The sequence below is a fragment of the Lissotriton helveticus genome, chromosome 3_2 (assembly GCF_964261635.1).
Source record: "Lissotriton helveticus chromosome 3_2, aLisHel1.1, whole genome shotgun sequence".
NCBI lineage: Eukaryota > Metazoa > Chordata > Amphibia > Caudata > Salamandridae > Lissotriton > Lissotriton helveticus.
The window spans coordinates 137,903,081-137,930,970 of record NC_136062.1 but is presented as its reverse complement, the minus strand read 5'-3'; the positions used below and the strand labels follow the sequence as shown (position 1 = coordinate 137,930,970).

Genomic DNA, 27,890 nt, shown 5'->3' with positions numbered 1-27,890 from the left:
GCATATCCACTTCTCTGGTATTCTATTATCCCTCACATTCTTTTTCTGTCTTCTCTTACCATTTTACTTCGGGCACCCTTTCTATTTCCTTTGCATCCCTTCTCATGTTATTTCTTCACAGTATCTTTCACTTACCTTATATCGATTTCTTTCTCTACTGCTTTCTCTCTTGTCCACTTTCATATTACTTTCCTATTACGATTTTTCTCTCTTCTCACAAAGTTTTCCTTCTTCATGCTATTCCCTATTAGTGTTTTTCTTGCTATTTTCTTTTTCGAGCTTTCTTATTTTTCTTTCTTTTCTAGTTTCTCCCTTCTCGAATTTTGTGAGGCTTTCTTCCATTTCCTGTCTACATTCTCCCTTTTTACTCGTTCTTGATGTCAGTACGCACTGTTTTTTGGAACGTTAAAGGTTTAAATTCGCCCATAAAGAGGCAAAAGATACTTTCCCATTTAGCTAAATTAAATGTAGACATTGCCTTTTTACAAGAAACCCATTTATCTGACAGTGAGGCTGCTAAGCTCCAAAGAGGTTGGGTGGGAAAGGTTTTTTCAGCTCCTGGTGATGGCAAAAGAAATGGTGTTGTTTTGTTAATTCGGAAATCTTTTACTCACTCAGTGTTGCACTCTGACTCTGACCCCGACGGCAGATGGTTATTTGTCAAACTCTCCTCTAAAGGTGTCCCTTTTTCTCTGCTCAATGTCTATGCCCCTACAGGTGGGAGTCCAATTTTCTGGAGTGCGTTTGCCTCTCGTATTACTGAATGCATTGATGATAATTTCATTTTAGCAGGCGATTGTAACTTACCATTGGACCCCTTTTTGGATAAACACTCCAAATCTCTCTAATAAATCCCACAAGCTTTTTACACACGCCATCTCTCAACACAAATTAATTGATGCCTGGCGATTATGTCACCCAACCGATAGAGAATTTACGTTCTATTCCCCGGTCCATCATTCTCAATCCCGCATTGATTATATCTTTCTCTCCCACCATCTCTCCCAATCCCTCACCCAAGCTGAGATTGGCCCCATTGTATTCTCTGATCACGCCCCGGTTCTAATCAACATTGACTTTTTACCTAAATCCATTGGTCCTAAAAGATGGCGATTCAACAACACCCTCCTTCTTGATCCCAAATTTACCGCCTCCTTTATTGAGTTTACTACCGAATTTTTTGTTATTAATGATACCCCCTCCTTACCCACTCACACTGTATGGGACGCTTACAAAGCTGCAGCCAGAGACTTTATCCTCAGACATGTTGCGGCAAAACGTAAACTTGCTCGTCAGCGTACCAATGATCTTTTGTCTCAGATCAAAACCCTAGAGCACTCCTTTTACACCTCTCACACCCAGGAAAGTTTGACAGCTCTTATTAATGCGAAAATGAACTACAACAAACAGTCTACTGATGACGCTTCACTGTACCTCTTGAAATCCAGTTCGAAATTTTATGGTGGGAAAAATAAGGCGGGGAAAGTTCTTGCTAATTATCTGAAAGTCAAACAAAACAAATCGAATATTGAGTCTGTTTTTGATGTTAATTCAATATTGCAACATAAAGATGCTGACATCCTGGAGGTATTTTCTCGCTTCTATTCTACACTTTACTCTTCCGGCACTCAACCCTCTGATCACTCTATTTCCACTTTCTTTTCCAGCATACATCCTCCTCCCAACTTTCCTGTTGACCTAGCCTCCCTTGAAACTCCCCTTACCATTCGCGAACTACATACTGCACTTCACTCGCTTAAGAAAGATAAGGCCCCCGGCCCAGATGGCTTTACCGTCGAATTTTACCAACACTTCGCCACTCTTTTATTGCCCAAACTATTTCGCCTTCTTGATTCCTTCAAGACCAGCGGTGCTTCCTTGGGCACTTTTTCAGATGCTTATATCTGCGTTATACCAAAGGAGGGCAAAGACCCCCAACATTGCAAGAACTACAGACCGATCTCACTTGTCAACATTGACTATAAAATATATGCTAAATCTTTAGCCATCAGATTAGATCCTTTTCTCCCAGATCTCCTTGGCCCTGAACAATCAGGATTTGTTAAGGGCCGCTTCATTTCCGACAACACCAGACTCCTCTTTAATGTTTTATCTAAGTCGTCACGCTTTAATAGTTCCCTGGCCGCAATCGCTTTAGATGCCGAGAAGGCATTCGACAGGGTAGAATGGTCATTCCTCTTCTCCACATTAAAATGGTTTGGGTTTGGCCCTAATTTCATTTTCCTCATCTCCTTTCTTTATGCAAATCCTAGAGCAGCGGTCTGTGCCAATGGTCTCATTTCCTCATTTTTTGGCCTTGGTAGAGGCGTTAGACAAGGTTGTCCTCTCTCCCCTTTTCTTTTTAATCTTGCCCTAGAACCTTTTTTATCTAAGCTACGCCAAAACCCAAGCATTCATGGTTTCCCTCTTGCTCACTCGCAAATTAAGTTAGCTGCCTACGCAGATGACATCTTACTTTTCATTTCGAATCCATCTGTATCCATCCCAGCTTTCCTTGCCGAAGTTCACACATATTCCCATCTTTCTGGATATAAGCTCAATAGCGATAAATGTGAAATCCTACCTCTCACCAAATTCACCTTTAAACCTGATTTTGCTGCATCTACTTTCAAATGGAGCCCATCTCATATAAAATACCTCGGCTTGCATATTACTCCTTCTGTTTCAGATACTATCTCGTTATGCCTTACTAAATGCACTCAAAAGCTGTCTGACCTCACCTCTAGATGGCACCCCCTATATCTTTCCGGGTGGGGCCGTCTCGACACCATTAAGATGATGCTTTCCCCAATCGTCCTTTACACCATTTCTAATATACCGGTTTCCATCCCTGCCAAATTTTTTGCTAAAATCAATTCCACCTTATCCTCATTTTTATGGTCTGGAAAGAAGCCGCGTATGTCCTTATCACGCCTACGCCTCCCCAAATCGGAAGGCGGAGTTAACTTCCCAAACTTCCCCGCTTATCATAAAGCCTTCCTCCTGAAACAGGCTGCCATCTGGCTTAAAGATCCTATCGACCCTCTTCCTCTTTGGGCTGAACTTGAACGCCTTTCTCTTTCTCCCTTTTCCTTTGCTGAGTATCTCTCCTTTTCCCGCAAACCCCAATTTCTGTCCACTCCAATTCACAAATATACTGCGAAACTACTTTTAGCCTCTGCTCCTGCTCCTCCCTCCTCCATTACAGAACTTCTCGCCACCACTATTTGGTACAATAACAGCATTCTTATCAAATTGAAACCCTTTTACTGGAAAACTTGGAGGCAGCGAGGTTTAATCTGGGTTTCCCAACTTTTTACTGGATCTGTCCTCACACCCTTTCCAGTTCTCAGTCGACTCTTCTCTCTCCCTTCCTCCTTTGTCCACAAATACATCCTACTCAAGAACGCAGTTATGGCTGCATATGACTCCCTTTCTTATTCTAATTCACCTGCGATTTCTACTACTCCTATTTCTTCTCTATACACCCAATTGCGTTCCAACTCCTCAGCGTCCTCCATATATCATTCCTTTCATAACCCTCCATCACCTAGGCCTAAAACTACAGTTGAAGAGCAGTGGGAATCTGACCTCGCTGTCTCTTGGCCCACATCCTTGTGGGATAAAATATGGACTAAGCTTCGTAAGTCCTCCAGAGCTGCCTCTCTTACACAAACACTTTTTTTCCTTTATAATCGACTTCTTTATACGCCATCTCTCCTTCATAAACGATTCCCTCTGACTCCGGATCTATGTTGGTCTTGCTCCGCCCCTAATGCCACACTTTTTCATATGCTTTTCATGTGTCCTCTCACGCACGCATTCTGGACTAAAGTCTGGAATCAAATCAATTCTATCTTCCAGACCTCTATCCCCTTTTCTATCACTGACATTTTTCTTGGCTCACTTTCCTCTTCCTGGGTTGATGTTGAAGCAAATGTTCATATTATTGATTTGTTATTAGCCGTTGCGTTTCAACAAATTACTGTTAACTCGAAAGACTCCAAGGGTATTACTTTTAAAGCCTGGTGGTTCAATGTATGTTATAATCACAGGTTGGACACTGCATTTGTTTATCCCATCTCCCTAGCCCCGAAAAGACTTGCGCTATGGCTCCCCATCACCCTTTACCTGGATGTCTGTGCCAAACGATCCTCTCATTTACCCCCAATTCAGCAAGAAGTCTCGAAACCCCCTTGAATAACCTTTTGTTCCTTCTTCCTCTCTAGTATTTAATTCTCCGCATATTTTTGCATTGCTTCCCATGTTATATAGCCTCATTGAATGTAAATTTTGAATTTTTAGCCTCATCTCCCTCTTCCCTTTCTTTTTCCCCTCTTCCCTATTTTACCTTATGATATTTTTTATGATATCCTAGTTTATTATCCATGTTGCTGATGATGTATTCATTTTGCTTTTTGTAATACCAATATTGTTCATCTCAATAAACTTCTACTTGAACTTCAAGAGCGATGGGCCAGGATAAATACAAACTCTGGGTTCAAAACATAACATTGTGGTTGGGAGTTGTCCTTACTAATACATCTTTATTATTTTCCAAAGGAACCCATTGAACCATCTACATAAAAACAATTCTATGAGCAGCATGTTACATTATTTCTTATTTGCAAGAGGCACATTGTCCCTCTGCTCTACTTTATGATGAGTACAAACTGGGATTAGTCAAAGTTCAGATATCTCTCAAGGAGATACATTATTCACCAGAATTAAATTTACATGTTTATGATGGTCTTATAATTGCAGGCCGGCTCAGAAGTCTTTGCCATTAGCCCTATATTTCAAAGTGAAGCGCAAACCCTGAACCCCAAAGCATGGCTTCTGTTTCAGTGGCACATAAGTTGCAATTAGTTTGTTATTCATTCAATCTTCTGAACACCTGACAGAATGTTACTTTTAGGTAGGTTAGCAAGAACAGTTTTAATAATTAAAAATCTAAATAACAAGTCTGTATGTCTCTGAAAGGTTATGCAATCCTGCTGTTCCCCAGGCCGATGCAGGCACAGACGCCCTACATGCTGCAACTGCAGCATGGCCCATTGTCATTCTGTATGAGAGCATCGCTACAGACAGAATGACAATGGGGCTAAATGACAGTATCCAGGAGGAGCTGTTGAAGCCTTTACTTCACTTCAAAGAAATGCGCCTGGCCCCCAACAGAGAGAGCTGTAAAACTCTTGCGGCTTCTCACAGGGATCAGCCCAGATCCCTGCAAACCCCAGAATTACGGTCAAAAGGCGTCCGTAAAAAGAATGATTACAAACATCGGATTAGACAACAAAATAACGGACGGTCCGTGAAATTTATGGATGGTTGGTCACTATACGCACTGGCAATATCAATACTTAGGGCTTTATTGTGCTGCACCCTGCACTCACAAAGGCACATCGCTCACCCTGCACTCACAGGGGCACACCTCTCAGACCTTGCACTCACAGGGGCACACCTCTCAGACCTTGCACTCACAAGAGGACAAAGCTCACCCTGCACTCACAGGGGCACACCTCTCAGACCTTGCACTCACAGGGGCACACCTCTCAGACCTTGCACTCACAAGAGGACAAATCTCACCCTGCACTCACAGGGGCACACCTCTCAGACTTTGCACTCACAGGGACACACCTCTCGGACCTTGCACTCACAGGGGCACACCTCTCAGACCTTGCACTCACAAGAGGACAAAGCTCACCCTGCACTCACAGGGCACACCTCTCAGACTTTGCACTCACAGGGGCACACCTCTCGGACCTTGCACTCACAGGGGCACACCTCTCGGACCTTGCACTCACAGGGGCACACCTCTCGGACCTTGCACTCACAGGGGCACACCTCTCGGACCTTGCCCTCACAGGGGCACACCTCTCAGACCTTGCACTCACAACAGGACAAAGCTCACCCTGCACTCACAGGGGCACACCTCTCAGACTTTGCACTCACAGGGGCACACCTCTCGGACTTTGCACTCACAGGGGCACACCTCTCAGACCTTGCACTCACAACAGGACAAAGCTCACCCTGCACTCACAGGGGCACACCTCTCGGACCCTGCATTCACACGGCCACACCTCTCGGAACTTGCACTCACAAGAGGACAAAGCTCACCCTGAGCTCACAGGGGCATACCTCTCGTACCTTGCATTCACACAGCCACACCTCTCGGACCTTGCACTCACAAGAGGACAAAGCTCACCCTGAGCTCACAGGGGCACACCTCTCGGACCCTGCATTCACACGGCCACACCTCTCGGACCTTGTACTCACAAGAGGACAAAGCTCACTCTGAGCTCACAGGGGCACACCTCTCGGACCCTGCATTCACACGGCCTCACCTCTCGGACCTTGCAATCACAAGAAGACAAACCTCACCCTGCACTCAAAGGGGCACACCTCTCAGACCTTGCAATCACAAGAAGATAAAGCTCACCCTGCACTCACAGGGGCACACCTCTCAGACCTTGCAATCACAAGAAGACAAAGCTCACCCTGCACTCACAGGGGCCCACCTCTCGGACCTTGCAATCACAAGAAGACAAAGCTCACCCTGCACTCACAGGGGCACACCTCTCAGACCTTGCACTCACAGGGGCACACCTCTCAGACCTTGCAATCACAAGAAGACAAAGCTCACCCTGCACTCACAGGGGCACACCTCTGGGACCCTGCATTCACACAGCCACATCTCTCGGACCTTGCAATCACAAGAAGACAGAGCTCACCCTGCACTCACAGGGGCACACCTCTCGGACCTTGCAATCACAAGAAGACAAAGCTCACCCTGCACTCAAAGGGGCACACCTCTCGGACCTTGCAATCACAAGAAGACAAAGCTCACCCTGCACTCACAGGGGCACACCTATCAGACCTTGCAATCACAAGAAGACAAAGCTCACCCTGCACTCACAGGGGCACACCTCTCGGACCTTGCAATCACAAGAAGACAAAGCTCACCCTGCACTCACAGGGGCACACCTCTCAGACCCTGCACTCACAGGGGCACACCTCTCAGACCTTGCAATCACAAGAAGACAAAGCTCACCCTGCACTCACAGGGGAACACCACTCGGACCTTGCAATCACAAGAAGACAAAGCTCACCCTGCACTCACAGGGGCACACCTCTCAGACCTTGCACTCACAGGGGCACACCTCTCTGACCTTGCAATCACAAGAAGACAAAGCTCACCCTGCACTCACAGGGGCACACCTATCAGACCTTGCACTCACAGGGACACACCGCTCGGACCTTGCACTCACAAGAGGACAAAGCTCACCCTGCACTCACAAAGGCACATCGCAAACCCTGCATTCACACGGCCACACCTCTTGGACCTTGCAATCACAAGAAGACAAAGCTCACCCTGCACTCAAAGGGGCACACCTCTCGGACCTTGCAATCACAAGAAGACAAAGCTCACCCTGCACTCACAGGGGCACACCTATCAGACCTTGCAATCACAAGAAGACAAAGCTCACCCTGCACTCACAGGGGCACACCTCTCGGACCTTGCAATCACAAGAAGACAAAGCTCACCCTGCACTCACAGGGGCACACCTCTCAGACCCTGCACTCACAGGGGCACACCTCTCAGACCTTGCAATCACAAGAAGACAAAGCTCACCCTGCACTCACAGGGGAACACCACTCGGACCTTGCAATCACAAGAAGACAAAGCTCACCCTGCACTCACAGGGGCACACCTCTCAGACCTTGCACTCACAGGGGCACACCTCTCTGACCTTGCAATCACAAGAAGACAAAGCTCACCCTGCACTCACAGGGGCACACCTATCAGACCTTGCACTCACAGGGACACACCGCTCGGACCTTGCACTCACAAGAGGACAAAGCTCACCCTGCACTCACAAAGGCACATCGCAAACCCTGCATTCACACGGCCACACCTCTTGGACCTTGCAATCACAAGAAGACAAAGCTCACCCTGCACTCACAGGGGCACACCTCTCAGACCTTGCACTCACAGGGGCACACCTCTCGGACCTTGCACTCACAAGAGGACAAAGCTCACCCTGCGCTTACAGGGGCACACCTCTCGGACCTTGCACTCACAAGAGGACAAAGCTCACCCTGAGCTCACCGGGGCACACCTATCAGAGCTTGCACTCACAGGGGCACACCTCTCGGACCTTGCACTCACAAGAGGACAAAGCTCACCCTGCACTCACAGGGGCACACCTCTCAGATTTTGCACTCACAGGGGCACACCTCTCGGACCTTGCACTCACAGGGGCACACCTCTCAGACCTTGCAATCACAAGAAGACAAAGCTCACCCTGCACTCACAGGGGCACACCTCTCAGACCTTGCACTCACAGGGGCACACCTCTCAGACCTTGCAATCACAAGAAGACAAAGCTCACCCTGCACTCACTAGGGCACACCTCTCGGACCCTGCATTCACACAGCCACATCTCTCGGACCTTGCAATCACAAGAAGACAAAGCTCACCCTGCGCTCACAGGGGCACACCTCTCAGACCTTGCACTCACAGGGGCACACCTCTCGGACCTTGCACTCACAAGAGTACAAAGCTCACCCTGCACTCACAGGGGCACACCTCTTGGACCTTGCACTCACAGGAGGACAAAGCTCACCCTGAGCTCACCTGGGCACACCTATCAGAGCTTGCACTCACAGGGGCACACCTCTCGGACCTTGCACTCACAAGAGGACAAAGCTCACCCTGCACTCACAGGGGCACACCTCTCAGACTTTGCACTCACAGGGGCACACCTCTCGGACCTTGCACTCACAGGGTCACACTTCTCGGACCTTGCACTCACAAGAGGACAAAGCTCACCCTGAGCTCACAGGGGCACACCTATCGGAGCTTGCACTCACAGGGGCACACCTCTCGGACCTTGCACTCACAAGAGGACAAAGCTCACCCTGCACTCACAGGGGCAAACCTCTCGGACCTTGCACTCACAGGGGCACACCTCTCGGACCTTGCACTCACAAGAGGACAAAGCTCACCCTGCGCTCACAGGGGCACACCTCTGGGACCTTGCACTCACAGGGGCACACCTCTCGGACCTTGCACTCACAAGAGGACAAAGCTCACCCTGCACTCACAGGGGCACACCTCTCGGACCTTGCACTCACAAGAGTACAAAGCTCACCCTGCACTCACAGGGGCACACCTCTCGGACCTTGCACTCACAAGAGGACAAAGCTCACCCTGAGCTCACAGAGGCACACTTCTGACACTTAACACTCAAACGAGCTCACCTCTCACGCTGTACTTATATGGGCACATCACTCGCCCTGCACGTACATGACACTCCACTCTCCATGCACACGAGCATACCTTTCACCTTGCACCCTCAAGAGCAAACATCTCAATCTGAACTGACATGGACAGGCATCTTACCCTCCTTTCATACTAGCACACTTACTAATGCACACTACTCACCTTTGAACTCAAGTGAGCACATTACTTAACCTTTGCTCGTATAAGCACACCACTCATCCCGCACTCGTGAGCACATCACTCATCTTGCATTCATGAGAAGTCACATGCAAACACCTATTATGTAGCACTCACACAATTTCAACACTGTGTTCGCGCTGCCATACCACTCACCCTGCACTCACAGGCCATACCTCTCACCCTGCACTCTCTCACAGTGGCACACATCTTACCCTGCACTTATCAGGCACATCTCTCAGGTGCACTCACACAGGCCTGCCTGAGGTGCGGTCTCCATCAAAGCTCCAAGCGGAGCCACCAGACTTTCTCATGGTTCGTGATGTTTTGGATGCAGGCTCATTCCCAGCCCAATGATACTACTCTGGGGCTCACAGGTCTCGTCCGCAGGCGGCCAATGTCCAGGTTGCCCCTGCTGCACAGCCCTGGATCTTTCTACAGCCTCATGGCAGGGTAAGTGCACTGGGGAGATCCTGTCCAATGAGAGCCTTGCCTTGAGCACAGGCAGCACAGTAACTCTGAAAGACACTCCAAAATCTATTCAAACAAGATTGACAGAAGTTATGGCTACAGAGTGCTAAAGGCGAGCATATAAAGGTTTGAAACCACATCAGCTGGTCACCGTGAATCCGAACCTGGAGATGCAGCTCCATTGCCTTTTAGAAGGCATCTGAAAATGGATATAAGCATGATTAAAGCACCCACTTTTTAGGAGGGTCAGATTACCCTACTGACCATGGCCATAAAAAGCTAGGCCTTCAACTTCAAGATGGCGGCCATCACTGCTTCTATCAAATCAGTTATAGAATTAACTGACATGCTGACAGTGTTCCTTAACTTTGTCCTGATGCACTCTAGTAAATGTACACAATCAAGACGTCGTAACTGCTTGGTTGATTACACTGTTGCTGCTAGGCCAATTTTTCACAGCACAGTGGAGGGTTTTTACTTTGCAAGCTGTTAAGTCATTGCATTTGAAGCCTTTGGCCATGTTAGGTAGGGGAACACCCCTTCTGAGCGAAAAAGAGTGCAATATGTATCTTTTACAGCACACACATTCTCCCAATAAATTCTATTCTCAAGGTAACATGTGGGCGGAGCCAAAGTCCCTCTCTCAGTAGTACTTTTGAAAGCTCTTTTTCTGTTGTCACATACGTTCAGTGACAGCTGCACTGCCAAGTCAGAGCAAAATATGCTAGTTTACACAAGCAGCACTTTTGCTCGAGGAAGGAAAGTTTAGCTAATGTTGGCTCTTCTACCGTTGCAATATGTACTTCATCCAAGAGCTTCTTAATGGTAGATTCGTCATTAGTTTTCAACATATACTTTAATGTGAGGTCAAGTGGAATTAAAGGCAGTAGCGATCTTAAACCATAATGCATGTTTTAATATAGCTTTACCTGTTCTTGCCTAACATAAGTACACGAAGAGCTCTCAACCCCGAAAGGCCACAGATTTCCTCAATCTGGTTGTCATATAAGTCCAAGAAGATAAGACGCTGAAGATTCGAAAGATTCTGGATCCGACTGATGACATTATGTTGCAAATTTAACAGATGAAGCTGCTCCTCGCCCTCAATAATTGGGCACATTGTCAAATTTTGTCTAAAAACATAGAAAATACTATTTTAGGCAAATACAGCAAGTAACCACTGCTCTCCATGACGAACATTTTCAATGACACAAAATCATTTCATAGCCATACCTTTCATATATACACACCAATGTGAAACTGCACTATAAATGTTAAAACACACCAAACCATATAGAGAATATTAAACACAGCTTGGCAGTCGACGGAAGAGAACAAGGAATAGTAACACAACAGAGATTTATACTAACTTTTTTGCTGTAGGAACATTTTGCTATTCACCTAAAAATATTTACAATACAGCAGGTAAAGGTTGCCAGCTGCAAAAAAAGTGGTGAGCAAAGGTTAAACCCAACCTCACATAGGTAAAAATACGTATGCTCACATAGTGTAAGAAAAAGTTATTTTAGCATTACAGTTATTTATTGTTTCTAATAGTGTGCAATACGAAAATATACGGCACTGCATTACATGAACTGCGGCCCTTGAGTCTTAGGATACTGAAGGGGATCTTAGGCCCCTCATAATACTAAGAGCCTGCATCCGTGTGATGGAGGTAGAGATCCGACCCCTGCCCAAATGAAGACTAATGAATCGGTTACTTCCTGGTAATCTTCGTTACCCTGAATATTATCTAGTTATTTATAGAGTGCAGGCCTACCCCAGCTGGGTTTCCCAGTGCTGGTAGAGATAAATAATACCATGGCCATAGAACTAGAAGATCCAGGTCTTAAGCATCTTCCTAAACATGCCATAAGAGTTCCAGCGGGGAAGAGGGAGGGGCATTAAGTTTCACAGCTTAGGTCCCAAAACATGAAGGACCGTCCACCCTGTCATGCCAACCTGTCTTTTGGAATAGTGGCTAGATTCAGTTCCAGTGACCAGAGTGCTCGCTTAGGGACATAAGTGCAGATCACAGAGTTAATGTAGGCAGGCCCAGTCTAGGGCACGACATTATAAACATAATATTTTAAATTAATGCGTTTTGTTATAGGAAGCCAATGCAGAGGACACAGATATTAAGAAACTGAAACTGAGGCACTGCGAGGAATATGGCAAAGCAAATGTGCCACAGCATTCTCAGCTGTTTGCAATGGCTTTATGCTGGCGTTCATGGCACCCAGACATAGCCCATTGCCACTGTCCAGCCTGGAAATTACCAAGGCCTACATAATAGTTTTTTTGGGACTTGGGAGGTAAGAGCCACAGTATTTTTCTCAAACAACTTAGAAGACCGAAGCAGCAAAGAGTGACCTTAGTGATTTACTGCTCCATGGATAGACTGTCATCCAATCAAAAGCCCAAATCTTTAACCGCCTGCTTAGGGGTAATGCAGTTTCATAATTCCTCAGGCCAGCAATGGGGGGCCCATAGCAGGGGTCAGCTACCCAGAACCAGCACTTCTGTCTTGCTTCTGTTTCAAACAATTAAGGCTCATCCACTCTGCCACATTGTAGAAACAGTGTACCAAATTCGAGGTAGTACTGGAACTGGAAGAGAAGGATATAACAGTTGGAGTGTCATCGGCAAAAGAATAGATCAATGATCCCTCATTTACCACTATGTCTGTCAGAGGGTGGACATAGATGTTAAACAAAGCAGGACTCAGTGAGGAGCCTAGAGGGACTCCATGCAGTAGCTAGGAATCCGAAGAACTGTATGCTTGAGTAATAACCTGAAAAGAGTGTTCTTTCAGGAGGGAATGTAGCCAGGCATGAGCTGTGCCTAGAATGGCAACATCTGCTAATTGCTTAAGAAGCACCCGATGTGAAACAATGCTAGACAGGGCACATACATCTAAGGGCTAGATGTAGGTAATTCTATTTTACCGACTCATAAATACCGAATTTTACCGATTCGGTATTTATGAATCGGTAAAATAGAAGGAGGGAAGATGTAGGTAAAATCTTAATTTGATTTGCCGAATGTGTAAAAATCGGTATTTACCGAATCGGTAAATACCGATTCGGTAATGCCCATTGATTCCTATGAATTGAAAAAATAAAGGGAACCCAGTCTCTTTTTTATTTTTGCCGCTTGTTTTATTTAGTGCGGATGCCACCCAACTTTTTTTTAATTTTGTGGGTGTTGTGATATATTTATTTATAATCACTTTTGCAAGTTGCTTCACTTGAATCAATTTGAATAATAGTCCGAGGGTTTTTTTTTTTTTGTCAAACACCTGAGGATAGTGTTCATATACACTTTTTACAACACATATTCAAACGAACATTTAGACTACAAAACTGTACATTACTATACATATTGATGTGTATTTACATATATTACACAGCAGATTGTTGTAGAACCCTATTAACAATTTTTACCCCCAGACCCTTACAGTATGACTTCGATGAAGTTGGGGACTGGTTACACTAGGGCATGCCTTTTTCTAGCACTTTTGTATATAAATTCACAAAATTATACTAGTTGCCCTTGGTGCATTAAATGTTCGAGAATCAATCAGGTACAAATAGGCCAAATGAGCCTAATAAGCCGACGCGTTTCCAAGCCTGTGTCTTGATCGCCAGGCTTTTCTTCAGGGCTTTTGTTAAATGGGAACCTAAACAAATCAAGGAAAATCTTATTTAAAAAGGGACCTTTACATTCGCATCCATGTTGTACTTTAAGCTGTTTACATTATGTGTTACCTTTACAAATTGTGGATCAGTTCTATCATGGTAGGAACTCGTGGGCTTTCAATGATTCTGCAGGGGTAAGCGGAATTTGTTATATCACTACTCTATATTTATGCAACCAGCTTTCAAGATGATTAAGAACACTATGCGACTTACATTTATGAAGCCTCGTGGTTGTGCTATGAGGGCGTTTGGCTCGTGTCTGTCTTGGCTGCTACGGCGGGTTCTATATTACGTGAGACATGGGGGAAAAACCTCAATCAACTATTCAGGTGTTTACAACTTCGCAAAATCACAAGTTTAAACTTGGACTTGCTTACTTGGCAATCACGATAATCAAAACACACGATGGGACTTACATTTGTAAAGCCTCGTAGTTGTCTTAGAAGGGGGAGTCTGGCGTTTTGCTCGTTTCCATCACGCCTGCTGCGGCGGGTTCTGTATTGCACGAGACATAGAGGACACCCTCAGTAAACTATTCAGATGCTCGCAACTTTAACAAAATGACAGTCTTTAACATAGACTTGCTTACTTGACGGTTTAGTCCGCAAGGCAGCTGCCGCTTTTTTTTAAAATGCGCGAATCCGCTTCTTGTTGTCTTTTCGTTAGTCTCGCGTGTAGCTGCAGAAGTGAGATTAAAGGGTTTTAAAAGATTGTACCATATTTGTGCCTCGTTTGCCTCGCGGTTAGCAGCCCTTACCTATTCGTCTACTGGACGCTCATAGTTTTCTGCCTTCTTTCGTGACAAGCTGGTGGGCAGTGGTGATGGGTCACCTGACCGCTTGTATTTACTCCTGTCATGTGATCAAGGGATTGTGGGAGATGTAGTCCCCGGTACAAATTTTTTGATCAGCGTCTTTACAGTGATCATCAGTGTACGATTCAGATTTCAAATTGTTCGTTCAATCCTGTATTCACGCAGTTGAACATGGCAATTAGGTATGCTTCTCTTTTTAATAGCAGAGTTTCAACGTTTCCTCCTCTCGGGGGAGTTTTGATTCCAGACAGTACAGACCAACGTAGATCTTTTTCTGTATGATTCTTCTCTACGAAGTGTTGAACCATTGGCGCGGTTAACACTTTCTGCTTTATCCTAGAGCGGTGTTGGGCCAGTCTCTGTGTGATTTGTTGGTTTGTTTTGCCTATGTATATTTTGTCACAAGGACAAACTATTACGTAGACAATATTTTTACTTTTGCAGTTAGTGAATTCATTGTGATTCCATCTAATGGAGTTATGTTCAAATTTAGTCCCCTCAATTGTGCTAGCGCATGAAATACAGGTACCACATTTGTGGTGGCCCTGTATTGGACTCAAATTCCATATTGTCCGTAGGTCACTCTTCACTGTTGAGACCCCCAAGTCAGCTCTTATTAATTGTTGACCTAAAGTTTTGTTCTTTTTTAGAGCAAACAATGGTTTTGCAAATGGGGCTTCTAGATTTGACAACATGTGCCAATTTCTCAACACAATCGATTTGAATTTGTTTGTCAGGGGACCGTATGTGGAAACACACACCAACTGTTCCAAAGGTTTTTTTTCTTTTTTCGTTAACAACACCTCTCTTGGCGTAAACCACGCACGTTTAGTTGCGTGTTTCAGCATCTTTTTTGGATAACCTCTTGTTCTTAATTGTTCACAGAGGATTTCAGCATTTGTGAGATAATCCTCTTTTCTTGAGCAGTTATGCCGAATTCTTAGTAGTTGGCTGTACGGTAAATTCTCCTTTAGACTCTGTGGGTGGAAGCTTTGATAATGAAGGAGGGTGTTTTTATCTGTCTCTTTCCGATGTAATGTGGTAACTAATTCGTTATTCTGGACAAAGACCTCAACATCCAGGAAAGTTAAGCGGGTGTTACTATGTACCATGCTGAATTTGATGTCTGGGTGCCTGTTGTTTAACCAATCATGGAAGTGGGCCAGATGTTCTTGGGTCCCACTCCAATGGCACCAGACGTCGTCTATGTAGCGGTACCATTTCAGGATATGTTCCTTGTATGGATTATTTTGATAGACAAATCTTTCCTCGTACAGGGACATGAAGAGCACCGCCATCTCTGGAGCATAAGGACACCCCATGGCGGTGCCCTTCACCTGCACGTAGAAAGTGTCCATGAATCTGAAAAAGTTTCTTTTTAATGCCAAGCTGGCCAGATCTCTTATGAATTTAGTGGGAACTCGTTGTGGCTGTGGTCTGGTGTCTAAGTAAAACTCAATGGCTTCCAGTCCCTCCTCTTGGGGGATCTGGGTATACAACGAGTTAACGTCGAACGCCACCATTAGTTCTTTTGTCTCATCAAACGGTAAATTTTCAATTTTATTGATAAAATCTCCAGTATCTTTAATATGGGATTTTACATCACTCAAGAATGGTTTTAAAAAAACGTCCACATATTTGGCTAGTGGTTCTAAGATAGAATCACAACCGGAGACTATTGGTCTCCCGGGCGGATTTTGCAGGTTTTTGTGTACCTTTGGCAGGAAATAGATCACGGGAGTTCTAGAGTTTTTTTTGTTCATATATTCATACTCCCTTGGGCCCAATATGCCCTCCTCCAATCCTTCCTTTAATATGATTTGGATCTCTGCCTGGATCCTATCAGTTGGATCATCTGTTAGTTTTCTGTACCATTCTGTGTTGTGAATTTGACTTATCGCTTCTTTGATGTATTTATCTTTTTGCCAAACCACTAGGGCTCCCCCTTTGTCGGCCGGCTTCACGACAATGGTCGTGTCTTCGCTAAGATCTTTTATTGCTGTCTGTTGGTCCTTCGAGATGTTTCTCTTTACAAATGTCTTTTGTTGGCCCAACTGCGTGATTGAGGAGAGAACGGCTTGTTCAAATGCAAGAATTTGTTTGGGAACCATTTGTGATGTCGGAGTGAAAGACGACTTATTTGATAAATTGGAAGGTTCTGATGCTCTTGTGTATTCTTTGTTATAGAAATAGGACTTTAATCTGATTTTCCTAAAAAGATCTTGAGCCTCTATTTTTAGGTTAATTATGTTTGTTTTAGCTATTGGGACAAATTTGAGCCCTAATTCTAGGACTGTTCTCTCGTGTATTGTGAGCTGTTTTGTAGAGAGATTAATGAAGCCCATAGGAATCAATGGGCATTACCGAATCAGTATTTACCGATTCGGTAAATACCGATTCCAGCAAGGGTGCAGGGGGTGTCACTTTGACACCCTCTAGCACCCCAAATATAGGCATGTGTGCCATGTGGCAGACAGACATGCCCTAAGGGCATGTCTGTCTGTTACATGGCACAGGTGTGCATGCACACCTGGATTCTGTATTTTACCACCCAATTGGATTGGGTGGTAAAATACCGAATCTGAAAGGCCTTTGGGACTCAGAAGAGTCCCACCTACATCTAGAAGTTACCGAATCGGTAAAATTACCGATTCGAAATTTTACAGAATCGGTAAATTTACCGAATCGGTAAATTTACCGATTCTGTAAAATCAAGGCCCCTACATGCCAATTCCTAAATACGGGTTGGTAACGGCCGAAATCGGCCGTTACCGACCGGTATTTTGTCTCCTACATCTGGCACTTAGAGAATAAGGGCCACTGTATCTCCCTTATCCAGCTCCTGCCTCAGGTGTTCTGTGAAACCTAACAGATCGGAGTCAGTAGAGTACTATGTTCCAGGCCATATCCAAACTGGGAGGAGTGCAGCACGTTGTGAGATTCCAAATGAGCCGACAGCTGGATAGCAATGTGCTTCTCAACAGTCTTAGCAAAAAGAGGTAGCAAAGAAATAGGGCAATAGTTGGCCCAGTTCGATGTCTCTAGATTTGTTTTTTTAAGTAGCGGCAGGACTAAGGCATCTTTCTATTCTCTCAGAACTGTGCCCCACAACAAAGAAGCGTTCAGTAGGTTGATTAGAATAGGATCCAGAACGTCACTCACTATCTTTAACTGAACCAGAGGCAAATGATTTGAAGGGGCACCTGATTTATTTGTTTTAAATAAGGACAAACACGAAGTGGTCTCTAGCAACTGAAACAGAGTCAACTTATTGTGAGGGTCAGTGGTTCCCAACGTAGCGTCTGGTAGAGTATCTGATTGTTCAAAAGTAGAATATATTGTGTCTTTTTTATCTCAGAAAAACTCTGCCTAGCCGTTGTAATCTTTTTGCAAAAGAGTGGGATGTGGTGCTACGTTTCCCAGATCAAGTAAAGAGAAAAACGTCTTTCGGGATATTGCTCACACTTGAAGTTTTAGCCGAGTAATACATAGCTCGGGCAGACCTACAAGCTTTGTGGTAAATTATAAAGATTTCCCTTAGCCTCTGTTTATCTTCACCAGACACGTTCCAATCTTTTACACTTTTTCTTTAAGTCTAGTACCTCATTTGTGAACCAGAGGGTGGGAGGGCGTAGCGTTCCTTCTGGGCTGTATGAGAAGTACTAATTCAAGGTTGGAGTTGAATCCAATGGTCTACCTCAGAATTACGGGAGTCCAGGGATCCCTCCAATTTACGTAGAGTTTTGGAGCCGATAACAAAACTGCATAGCGTTAAGCTTCGCCCCGCATCTGAAAAGGCAGGGAGCAGCCCAATTTCCTTTGTCCAGCTCTACATCCGTAATTAACAAGCATTTGCAATGCAATAGGTCTCGCATTAGGAAAGTGTGAGCTATTGGTATTGTAAATGACACTTTTTTTAATATGTGTTGGCTTTGAAAATATATAAATTAATAGAATTGTTATTCACAAAGCCAATAGCTCCCTGAGTGATGTGGTGGTGCCCCTGTGTGATGTGGTGGTGTCCCTGAGTGATGTGGTGGTGTCCCTGAGAGATGTGGTGGTGTCTGTGAGTGATGTGGTGGTGTTCCTGAGTGATGTGGTGGTGCCCCTGAGGGATGTAGTGGTGTCTGTGAGTGATGTGGTGGTGTCCCTGAGTGATGTGGTGGTGCCCCTGAGTGATGTGATGGTGTTCCTGAGTGATGTGGTGGTGCCCTGGGTGATGTGGCGGTGTCCCCGAGTGATGTGGTGGTGTCCCTGAGTGATGTGGTGGTGTCCCCGAGTGATGTGGTGGTGTTCCTGAGTGATGTGGTGGTGTTTGTGTGATGTGGTGGTGCCCCTGGGTGATGTGGTGGTGTTCCTGAGTGATGTGGTGGTGTCCCTGAGTGATGGGGTGGTGTTCCTGAGTGATAAGCTGGTGCCCCTGAGTGATGTGGTGGTGTCCCTGAGTGATGTGGTGGTGTTCCCGAGTGATGTGGTGGTGCCCCTAAGTGATGTGGTGGTGTCCCTGAGTGATGTGGTGGTGTCCCTGAGTGATGTGGTGGTGTCCCTGAGTGATGTGGTGGTGCCCCTGTGTGATGTGGTGGTGTCCCTGAGTGATGTGGTGGTGTCCCTGAGTGATGTGGTGGTGTCTGTGAGTGATGTGGTGGTGTCCCTGAGCGATGTGGTGGTGCCCCTGAGGGATGTGGTGGTGTCTTTGAGTGATGTGGTGGTGTCCCTGAGTGATGTGGTGGTGCCCGTGAGTGATGTGGTGGTGTTCCTGAGTGATGTGGTGGTGCCCTGAGTGATGTGGTGGTGTCCCAGAGTCATGTGGTGGTGCCCGTGAGTGGTGCCCTTTAGTGATGTGGTAGTGTCCCTGAGTGATGGTGGTGTCCTCGAGTGATGTGGTGGTGTCCCCGAGTGATGTGGTGGTGTCCCTGAGTGATGTGGTGGTGTTCCTGAGTGATGTGGTGGTGTTCCTGAGTGATGTGGTGGTGCCCGTGAGTGGTGCCCCTGAGTGATGTGGTGGTGCCCCTGAGTGATGTGGTGGTGTCCCTGAGTGATGTGGTGGTGTCCCTGAGTGATGTGGTGCAGCAGCACAGAGACTGAAGCTAAGAACACGCAGGGTTGAGTGCTACAAAGCACGTTCAGTTTCAAAGCACAGAATGATGGAGCCGGGAAAAAGCAAGGGGAAACAGGAAAACACAGGGAGAGTGTATAATGATAGAGGCAGCAAGGGCTGGGGCTTGGACAGCAATAAAGTATGGGGTCGAGAAGGCACTGAATGGGAGAACACGGAAAACACCCAGGGCCAAGGAAGGAAGATGCAAGCACACAAGCAAAACAAGCTCTCGTCATTGCTGTGGCGGAGGGGTGAGGGAGCGGGAGTGCATTCTTTTGAAGTCTGATGTGGGGGGCGGGGGAGCGGCAGCCTTTGAAGTCTGATTGGGGGGGAGCGGCAGCCTTTGAAGTCTGATGCGAGGAACAGACAAATGGTGGTGTGTGACATGGCTGGGTTGTGCACGCGCATAGATCACATGAACTGTGTCTAATCCACTGTTTTGGTAGACTGTTCTTTTCCCCTTACTATAATCTCGCCGGAGCAATGCGCAAGCGCATTGGCTCAGGCGAGACCTAAAAAGGGAATGACCAACTGGTCAGATCAGGTCCGAAAGAGCGTAGATTGAACAGACAGGCCAGGTAGGTTGGAAAATACCAATTCTAAAAAGTGGCCTTCAATGTGGGTGAGTTCTCGGACAAGAAGTTGGAAAACCAGGGCTTTACAATCTCCAAACACGGAGCTAACAATGTTACAATTGGCATTCTCAAAATTAATGTTAACATTTTCTAAACAGTATAATTCGCACATTTAAGAAGGTAAAGGAAGGAACGTTTTCTTACCTGTAACTCCCTTTTGCTCGCAGTGGTATTTCCATGAAGACCAGCGCCATAATGAAACTTCACTTGTTCATTTTTTTGTCATTTTTCAGTTATTGAGGCAAATGATGAACGCGACACACGCTGCTTTAGATATCATTTAAGACACACCGCTTCTAGATTTACCTTAAAAGCGGAGCATGTTCTATACTTACCGGATAAGTGGAGCATGTACATTTGTTAATTATTAAATCAAACATTGAACGCGACACACACTGCGTTATATAACACTAAAGAAGCACAGCTTCTTTATTTACCTGATAAGCAGAGACTCACATATGCATTTATTTGTTCATCATTGAGGCGAACGACGAACGCGATACAAATTATATTTAAACCATTCAAGATGTGCTTCTCTTTAATCATCCTGACAAAGCATGCATCTTAACAATGCACACACACTGTGCTTTAATCATTCTGTGTTATTATCATTCAAGGCATTTTTCCTGCACGTTGTGGCACATAACCTTCGTGCAAATACATGCCACGCATTAAAGCCACCAATTGGACCACCTCACACATGGATTCACAATACCTCGCCTAGTCATGCAAAAGATACGCACATCTAGTGTCTATTGTGCATGAGTTTAACATATCGACATATTTTTGTAATCATGCAGGATATCCCCACCCTGCATTGGGTTCTAAAAGAATTGCCATTTTCTTATTTGCTTATTCTTATGACATGTTCAAGTTGAACAATTGACCAACATCATCATGAGACTGTTTTATTATTATTTAGAATCACCTTTTTGTCTCTCTTTGTTTCTTTTACTCCATAATCTAGGTGCTTTTGACCTTTATTCAGACATACGATTTCTGACTCTCAACACTGGAACTGGAAAACATCAATTTCAACCACTTCTTCTAGGTCCTGAAGAAAGCCCCCGACCCTTCTGGTTGCCTAAAGGGGCTGAAACATGTCGACCACCTATCTGGACTAGTAAGTGTAGTGGACTCATAAAATGTCCGACTACGCACAACACTATATTTAACTCTCCCCATGCTCTAAACTTAATAAAGTTGAAGTTTAGGCAGTATGAGGTTTTTAAAAGAAATTCACACCAATCGAGCAGTCGCACCTTTTCCTTTATTAATGATCACTACTGAAATAACCAGTGGTTCCCTCCAGGTGGCGGAATCATAAAAAGAAACTCAATGATGATGCTAACACTTATCTGATTATGGCGGAGAATCAAGATATACCACCTAACGACCTGTCTACGTGAATGAAGGTATTTTAAGTAATGACGGTTAGAACTCCCGAACCCTGGTTTCAGGTACAAGTGATCCATTACCCATTGATATTGACGTATTTCCATGATAGTCATAAGCAATTAATAGTTCCACCCATGTACAGAGACCCCAGAGCAGTTGTTATATATATCTTCTCAAGTGTAGATTTTCGCCTTTCTTCAGGAAGCTCTGCAGAGACACTTAAGAAAAAGAGACATATTATGCAGCCTATTTACCTAGGCTACATTGGCCAGATTCTTCATTGAAGAGAAAAAAGGGGCCCAGAATAAAACAATTTTCAGATCATTTTAGTGTCAACCAGTATAAATATCTCTCACAAACCCTTTTTATGACAGAGATGAAAGGAGCACGACAGAGTAGCTGAATAGGCTGTCAATATATGTCTAAAAAAGAACACAGTGCCTTTAAGGATCCAGGCACCATCAGTATCCCATCATGCACAGCAGGTGGCAGTTACTTCAGTTCTTTTTGAAGGCTTATGTTAACAGATGTGTAATAAAGCAATTACTCAATTCAATCCATTGGGGAGGAGAGAGGGTCGCTTATGACTATCATGTAAATACACCTGCGAGAGAAAAGGAGTTACAGGTAAGAAGCCATTCCTTCTCTCGCAGGGGATTATCATGTATAGTCAAAAGCAATGAATAGAGTAGCAAGCCCATCCCCAAATAACGCGGTGGAATAGACAGAGGATAATGGAGAGAACTTAAGCATGGAGATTTCTGAGTGAAGCCTGTCCTACTAGAGCATCTGCTCTAGCGTCAGAATCTAGGCAGTAATGTTTGGTAAATGTATGTACTGATTTCCAGGTAGCTGCTTTACAGATCTCTGGAATCTGAATATTGCGCATTAAAGCCTCAGTGATTGCCTTCCCTCTAGTGGAATGAGCCTTAGGTTTAGCTGAGAGACTCTTGTTAGCTTTTTAATAGCATAATGAACTGCAGGAAACTATCCATCGCAAAATGCTTTGTTTGAAAGTAGCTAGCCCTGTACGGACTGGACCATAGTTGATAAATAACTGAGCTGACTGGCGAATGGACCTTGTGTATGTGTGTGAAAGGATCCTTCATAAGGCGTGAAAGCACTATATTAAGCTCCCATGGAGGGGAGTCTGTTGGGAGGAAAAGCCTTCTTTAACCGCTTCAGCGCGGCGCAAATTTTCGCGCTGTGCTGAACGTTCCATTGGGCTTATGGAACCATGACGGAACGGTTCTGTCATGAGCACAGCTCAACCGACGCTCATGACGGAACCGTTCCGTCATGAGCATGGAAGGGGTTAAGCCCTGTAAGAAATCCTTAATTACATAGATTCTAAAAAAGGAGGTTTGTGGGGGACATTTCCTGAGGAAGTCAAAGCTGCCAGGTGAACTTTTATTGAAGAAATTTGTAAACCAAATTTTGCCAAATGGAATAAGTTTGGAAGTATAACCTCTTCCTGGCAAGTGGTAGGATCCTTGTTTGTGGTTGAGCACCATATACAGAATCTTTTCCGTTTGAAAGCATCTGCGGAACATGTCGAAGGCCGCTTAGCTTCTTTGAGAATCTCCATGAAGTTCTGAGGCAGATTTAGATGACCAAATTGTATTAGCTCAGGAGCCATGCTGCCAAATTCAAAGAGAAGAGATTGGGATGAACTATCTGGCCTCCGAATTTCGTCAGCAGATCCGGTCTGCATGGCAGCCTCAGATGTTGACGGATAAACCATTGAATGAACCACCACTGAAGTGGCCACTCCGGAGATATGAGGCTCATCCTTGTCGAGGACTGAGCTAACTTGATGAGAACTACTGGGATCAAGGGAATCGTGGAAAAGTGTAGAGATATCTGCTGGATCAGGCAATGCATAGGGAATTCTCCAGAGTCCCTGTCTGGGAAAACTGCGATGCAAAATGTTGGCATTTTTTTGTTTTCTGCGGTGGCAAAACAAATCGACAGTGGGAGTACTCCATTGCTGAAAGATGTCTTGTACCATGTCATCGTTTAAGCCCCACTCATGGTTTTCTTGCAGGAGTCTGCTAGTGAGTCTGTTTGTGCATTTTGGACACCCGGCAGGTGTGCTGCTGTGACTGCCAGGCTCCTGGCTAGAAGCCATTTTCAGATTGTATGGCACTCGTGAGATAAGGGCCTGGACCTTGTCCCTCCCTGCTTGTTGAGGTAGTACATCTTTGAACAAGCAGGGATCGGGAGGTGAACGATGGGTAGAAAGCTTTCAACGCCAGATGGACTGCACGGAGTTCGAGGAGATTGATATGGTACATTGATTCTTTCTCTGACCATTTTTCCTGGATTTGGAGATGGTCGATATGTGCTACGCACCCCAGCAATGAAGCGTCCGTGACTATGGTTTGAGGTGGAATCTCCTGATGGAATAGAGTGCCTTGGAGGAGACTGGATGGAGAGCACCACCATTTCAGGGACAACTTTGCAAGGAAGGACAGCTGTGTCTTGTCTTCCCACTCTCCTGTCAGTTGGTCCCACTGATCTTCGAGACAATCCTGTAGAGGCCTCATGTGGAGACAGGCATTCAGTGTGCGAAAAATGCAGGAAGCCATCGATCCGAGAAAGGAGCATACTGTTCTCACTGTTGGATGGGAAGCTTTAATTAGAGCCCGACATGTCCGAAGGATCAAGAAGCATCTCTCCTACGAAGGACACACTTTTGCCCTTACCATGTCAATGGAGGCTCCCAGATAGTGCAAGGTCTGTACTGGTGTAGAGATGGACTTGTGATTGATTTGAAGGCCCAGCCTCTGTAAGAGATTGCAAGTCTAGTTGTAATGAAGCTGGGCTTCCTAAGACGAGGATGCTTTGATTAGCCAATCATCTAGATATAGATAGATGAATATTCTGTGTCTGCGGAGATGGGCAGCCACCACTGCCATGCACTCGAAGAATGTTCGGGGTGCTGATTTAAGACCAAATGGGAAGACTCGGTATTGTTAATGATCCTGTCCTACCATGAACCTCAAGAACTTGCAATGCTTTCTGGCGAATGGAACATGAAAGTACACGTTTTGCAGGTCGATACAGCAGAGCCAAATTCCCCAAGTACAGTTGGGGTAAATTTGGTGAAATGCCAGCATCCTGAACTTTTTTCGCAGAATCTTCTTGTTGGCTGTTTTGAGGTCTAGAATGGGTCTGAATTTGTTTCTATCTTTCTTCTTGATGAGAAAATTTCTGGAATAAATAACTGTTCCTCGCTGTTGACGAGGATCCGGTTCCACCGCCAACTTCTGTAAATGGATGTTGGCCTCCACTCGTAACAGTGGAAGATGGTAGTTAGATGGCCCTGGAAGAATGGACGGTGGAGGACTGATGAACCGTAGACAATATCCATTTTGAGCAATATTTACCACCCAGGAGTCGTGTGTTAAGTTTTGCCACTCTGCCAGGTAATGATGTATGCTTCCCCCCACCGGAGTGGGGAACAGAACAGGAGGAATTAATGATTCAAGTTTCGGCCCAGAAAGCTGTTTTCCCCCTTGAGCAGACTGATGGGTATGTCTTCATCTAGGATGTCATCATTGATAAGACTGGTAGGGAAAATGCAAAACAAAGACAGAGCACAGCACAAACAAATATATAGCTGACTATCCCCAGTCAGAAATTGTTATTTAATACATAGAACATAAGAACACTGTATCCAGCAAATTATCTTCACCCCTTTACGACTGATACTTGCAGAGGGCTGGCGTTCATTTTGGAGGACTCATCGTACTTTTCTAATACTTGGACAACAAGCGCGTTAACGGCGGCTGATCCCAGCCCCCTTTACTCACTATGAAGACTTGGGCAAACACCCATTGGGTTTAGCGGACTATATTTTTGCTACACTTACCGATTCTGGCATTACAAAGACGTCGCAGAGTAGGCTCTCTGCTAGTTGCCTACTCTATTCATATCCACTTGTGTTCTCAGGCTGACATAAGTATTGATGCCGGTTTACTTTAGGACATCGCAATAGGGATTTGAGCAATATTTATCCTTATCCCACATGGTGAATCTATCGTGGTTCTCAAACAAGAGACCCCTTTATACGTAGAAGCCTTGAAAAAGCTGCGAATGGCGACGAAACACGTGTCGGCTGTACCATTGCTGTAATAAAAATCTAACCACAGCGGTGAAGATCATTTGCTGGACACAGTGTTCTTATGTTCTATGTATTAAATAACTATTTCTGAATGGGGATAGTCAGCTATATACTTGTTTGTGCTGTGCTCTGTCTTTGTTTTGCATTGTTCATATATATGGAGGCTTCTTTATATAGGTATTGGCTCTGTGGGTGGCACTGTGCATATACATAGAGCACACCGTGGAAAAAAACTGCAGCCAAGTTAACTTATGCGCGAACACACATCAGACGCGCACGAGAGAGGCTGTGACTGTCACTTTGAGGATTTTAGGAGTGCCTGGGTAAGGGCTCCTGAGCATACTAGTCTGTGCTACTTTGGGCATTACTCTTTTAAAAATATATGTTGGCGCTTTGTGCTCTTTACCTGAGCTTCATTAAAATCGCTACAATTGTGCTTTTATTTCACTTGCTGCCTTTTTGCAAGGAGTCCCCGGTCCACCGCCGATTCTTCGGTTTGTGTGGAGGGATGGTCACGTGTTAGAGGAAGGGGCGGTCACTTCCGGTGCACGCTCCAATCAGCTGCTACCAGCTGATTACCCAGCACCTTTAAATCCTGATGCATCGCGCTACGCGCAGCGGACGCGCACAAGAGAGGCTGTCACTGTCACTTTGAGGATTTTAGGAGCGCCTGGGGAAGGGCTGCTGAGCATATGAGTCTGCACTACTTTGGGCATTACTCTTTTAAAAATATATTTCGTCGCTTTGTGCTCTTTACCTGATCTTCATTAAAATAGCTGCAATTGTGCTTTTATTTCACTTGCTGCCTTTCTCCACGGAGTCCCCGGTCCGCCGCCGATGTTTTGGTTTGTGTGGAGGGACGGTCATGTGCTAGAGGAAGGGGCTGTCACTTCCAGTGCACGCTCCAATCAGCTGCTACCAGCTGATTACCCAGCACCTTTAAATCCTGATGCATTGAGCTACGCGCAGCGGATGCGCACGAGAGGCTGTCACTGTCACTTTGAGGATTTTAGGAGCGCCTGGGGAAGGGCTCCTGAGCATACTAGCCTGTGCTACTTTGGGCATTACTCTTTTAAAAATACATTTCGGCGCTTTGTGGTCTTTACCTGATCTTCATTAAAATCGCTGCAATTGTGCTTTTATTTCACTTGCTGCCTCTGCACGGAGTCCCCGGTCCACCGCCGATTCTTCGGTTTGTGTGGAGGGACGGTCACGTGCTAGAGGAAGGGGCGGTCACTTCCGGTGCATGCTCCAATCAGCTGCTACCAGCTGAATACCCAGCACCTTTAAATCCTGATGCATTGCGCTGCGCGCAAAGGGCACGCCAGCGGCGCACCAAAGGCAAGCCCATCTGTGCCCGTCTGCACCCGTCCGTGCCAGTTCAACGCCAGACGCCGGACTTGCTGCCAGTTTTAATAAAGCTGGGCCGACCTACACTTAGAAAGAGTTGTTAGCCTGCGGGAAGGGGTGAGTAATTGTGGACAGTGCTGTAAGGTTATGATGGAGGGGCCTCTGTGTTGCCCGAGCTGTGGATTCAGTACTATTTTCACGCTGACCACAAGTGCGGCACTGATTTGAGACCATTAGACCTTCGTTAAGGATCCCCATGAAGTCTTCTCTTTTATCTCTAGGCAGATTTTGGACAATTGCTTCATGGATTACCAAAGCACCCTGTTGAATACGCCTAGTAAAGCAGTGGCGCTCGCTGCTTTAATGGAAGTTGCTGCCATCCCGCACATCTTCCGACCCACAGAGTCTAACTTCCAACTTTCTTTGTCTGGAGGAACCATAGAAGTAGCATGTTGTTTTCTTGTAGCCACAACAATCACAGAATCAGTTGCCGGGTCGGTGCGGAGGAAAGCTAATCCTGCTACGGAGGACGTTTTTTCTTGTGATACCTGGGCGGTGCCGTCTTAACAGAGGCTGGAGTCAGAAAAAGCTCCATGGCTGGATCAAGGAGACCTGGCTTCAGCAGTAACATGGGTCTAGCTACAGATATCTGTTGTAAGGATTTAAAAAAAAGATCAATGTTGTTGGTATTGGAGTCGATAAAGGAATTTTAAGTTTTGTCGCTCTCCTCACCAGAACTTCTTGAAAAGTGGCGACATCATCCAATGGTGAAATAAATGGTGGTGGAGAGTCAGTTAATGTTGGCGAGTAACGACCAGTAGACATGGA

General features: G+C 45.5%; 1 protein-coding gene across 3 annotated transcripts in view; it reads right to left on the bottom strand.

Moving 5' to 3' along the window:
- LRRC49 (leucine rich repeat containing 49) overlaps positions 1-27,890 on the bottom strand; it is a 1,030,711-nt gene that overhangs the window by 697,591 nt on the left and 305,230 nt on the right. For all 3 annotated transcript variants that reach the window (XM_078684608.1, XM_078684609.1, XM_078684610.1), the window contains one exon: positions 10,867-11,070. In XM_078684608.1, the coding sequence (XP_078540734.1) occupies positions 10,867-11,070 (204 nt within the window). The remainder of the gene's footprint in view (positions 1-10,866; positions 11,071-27,890) is intronic.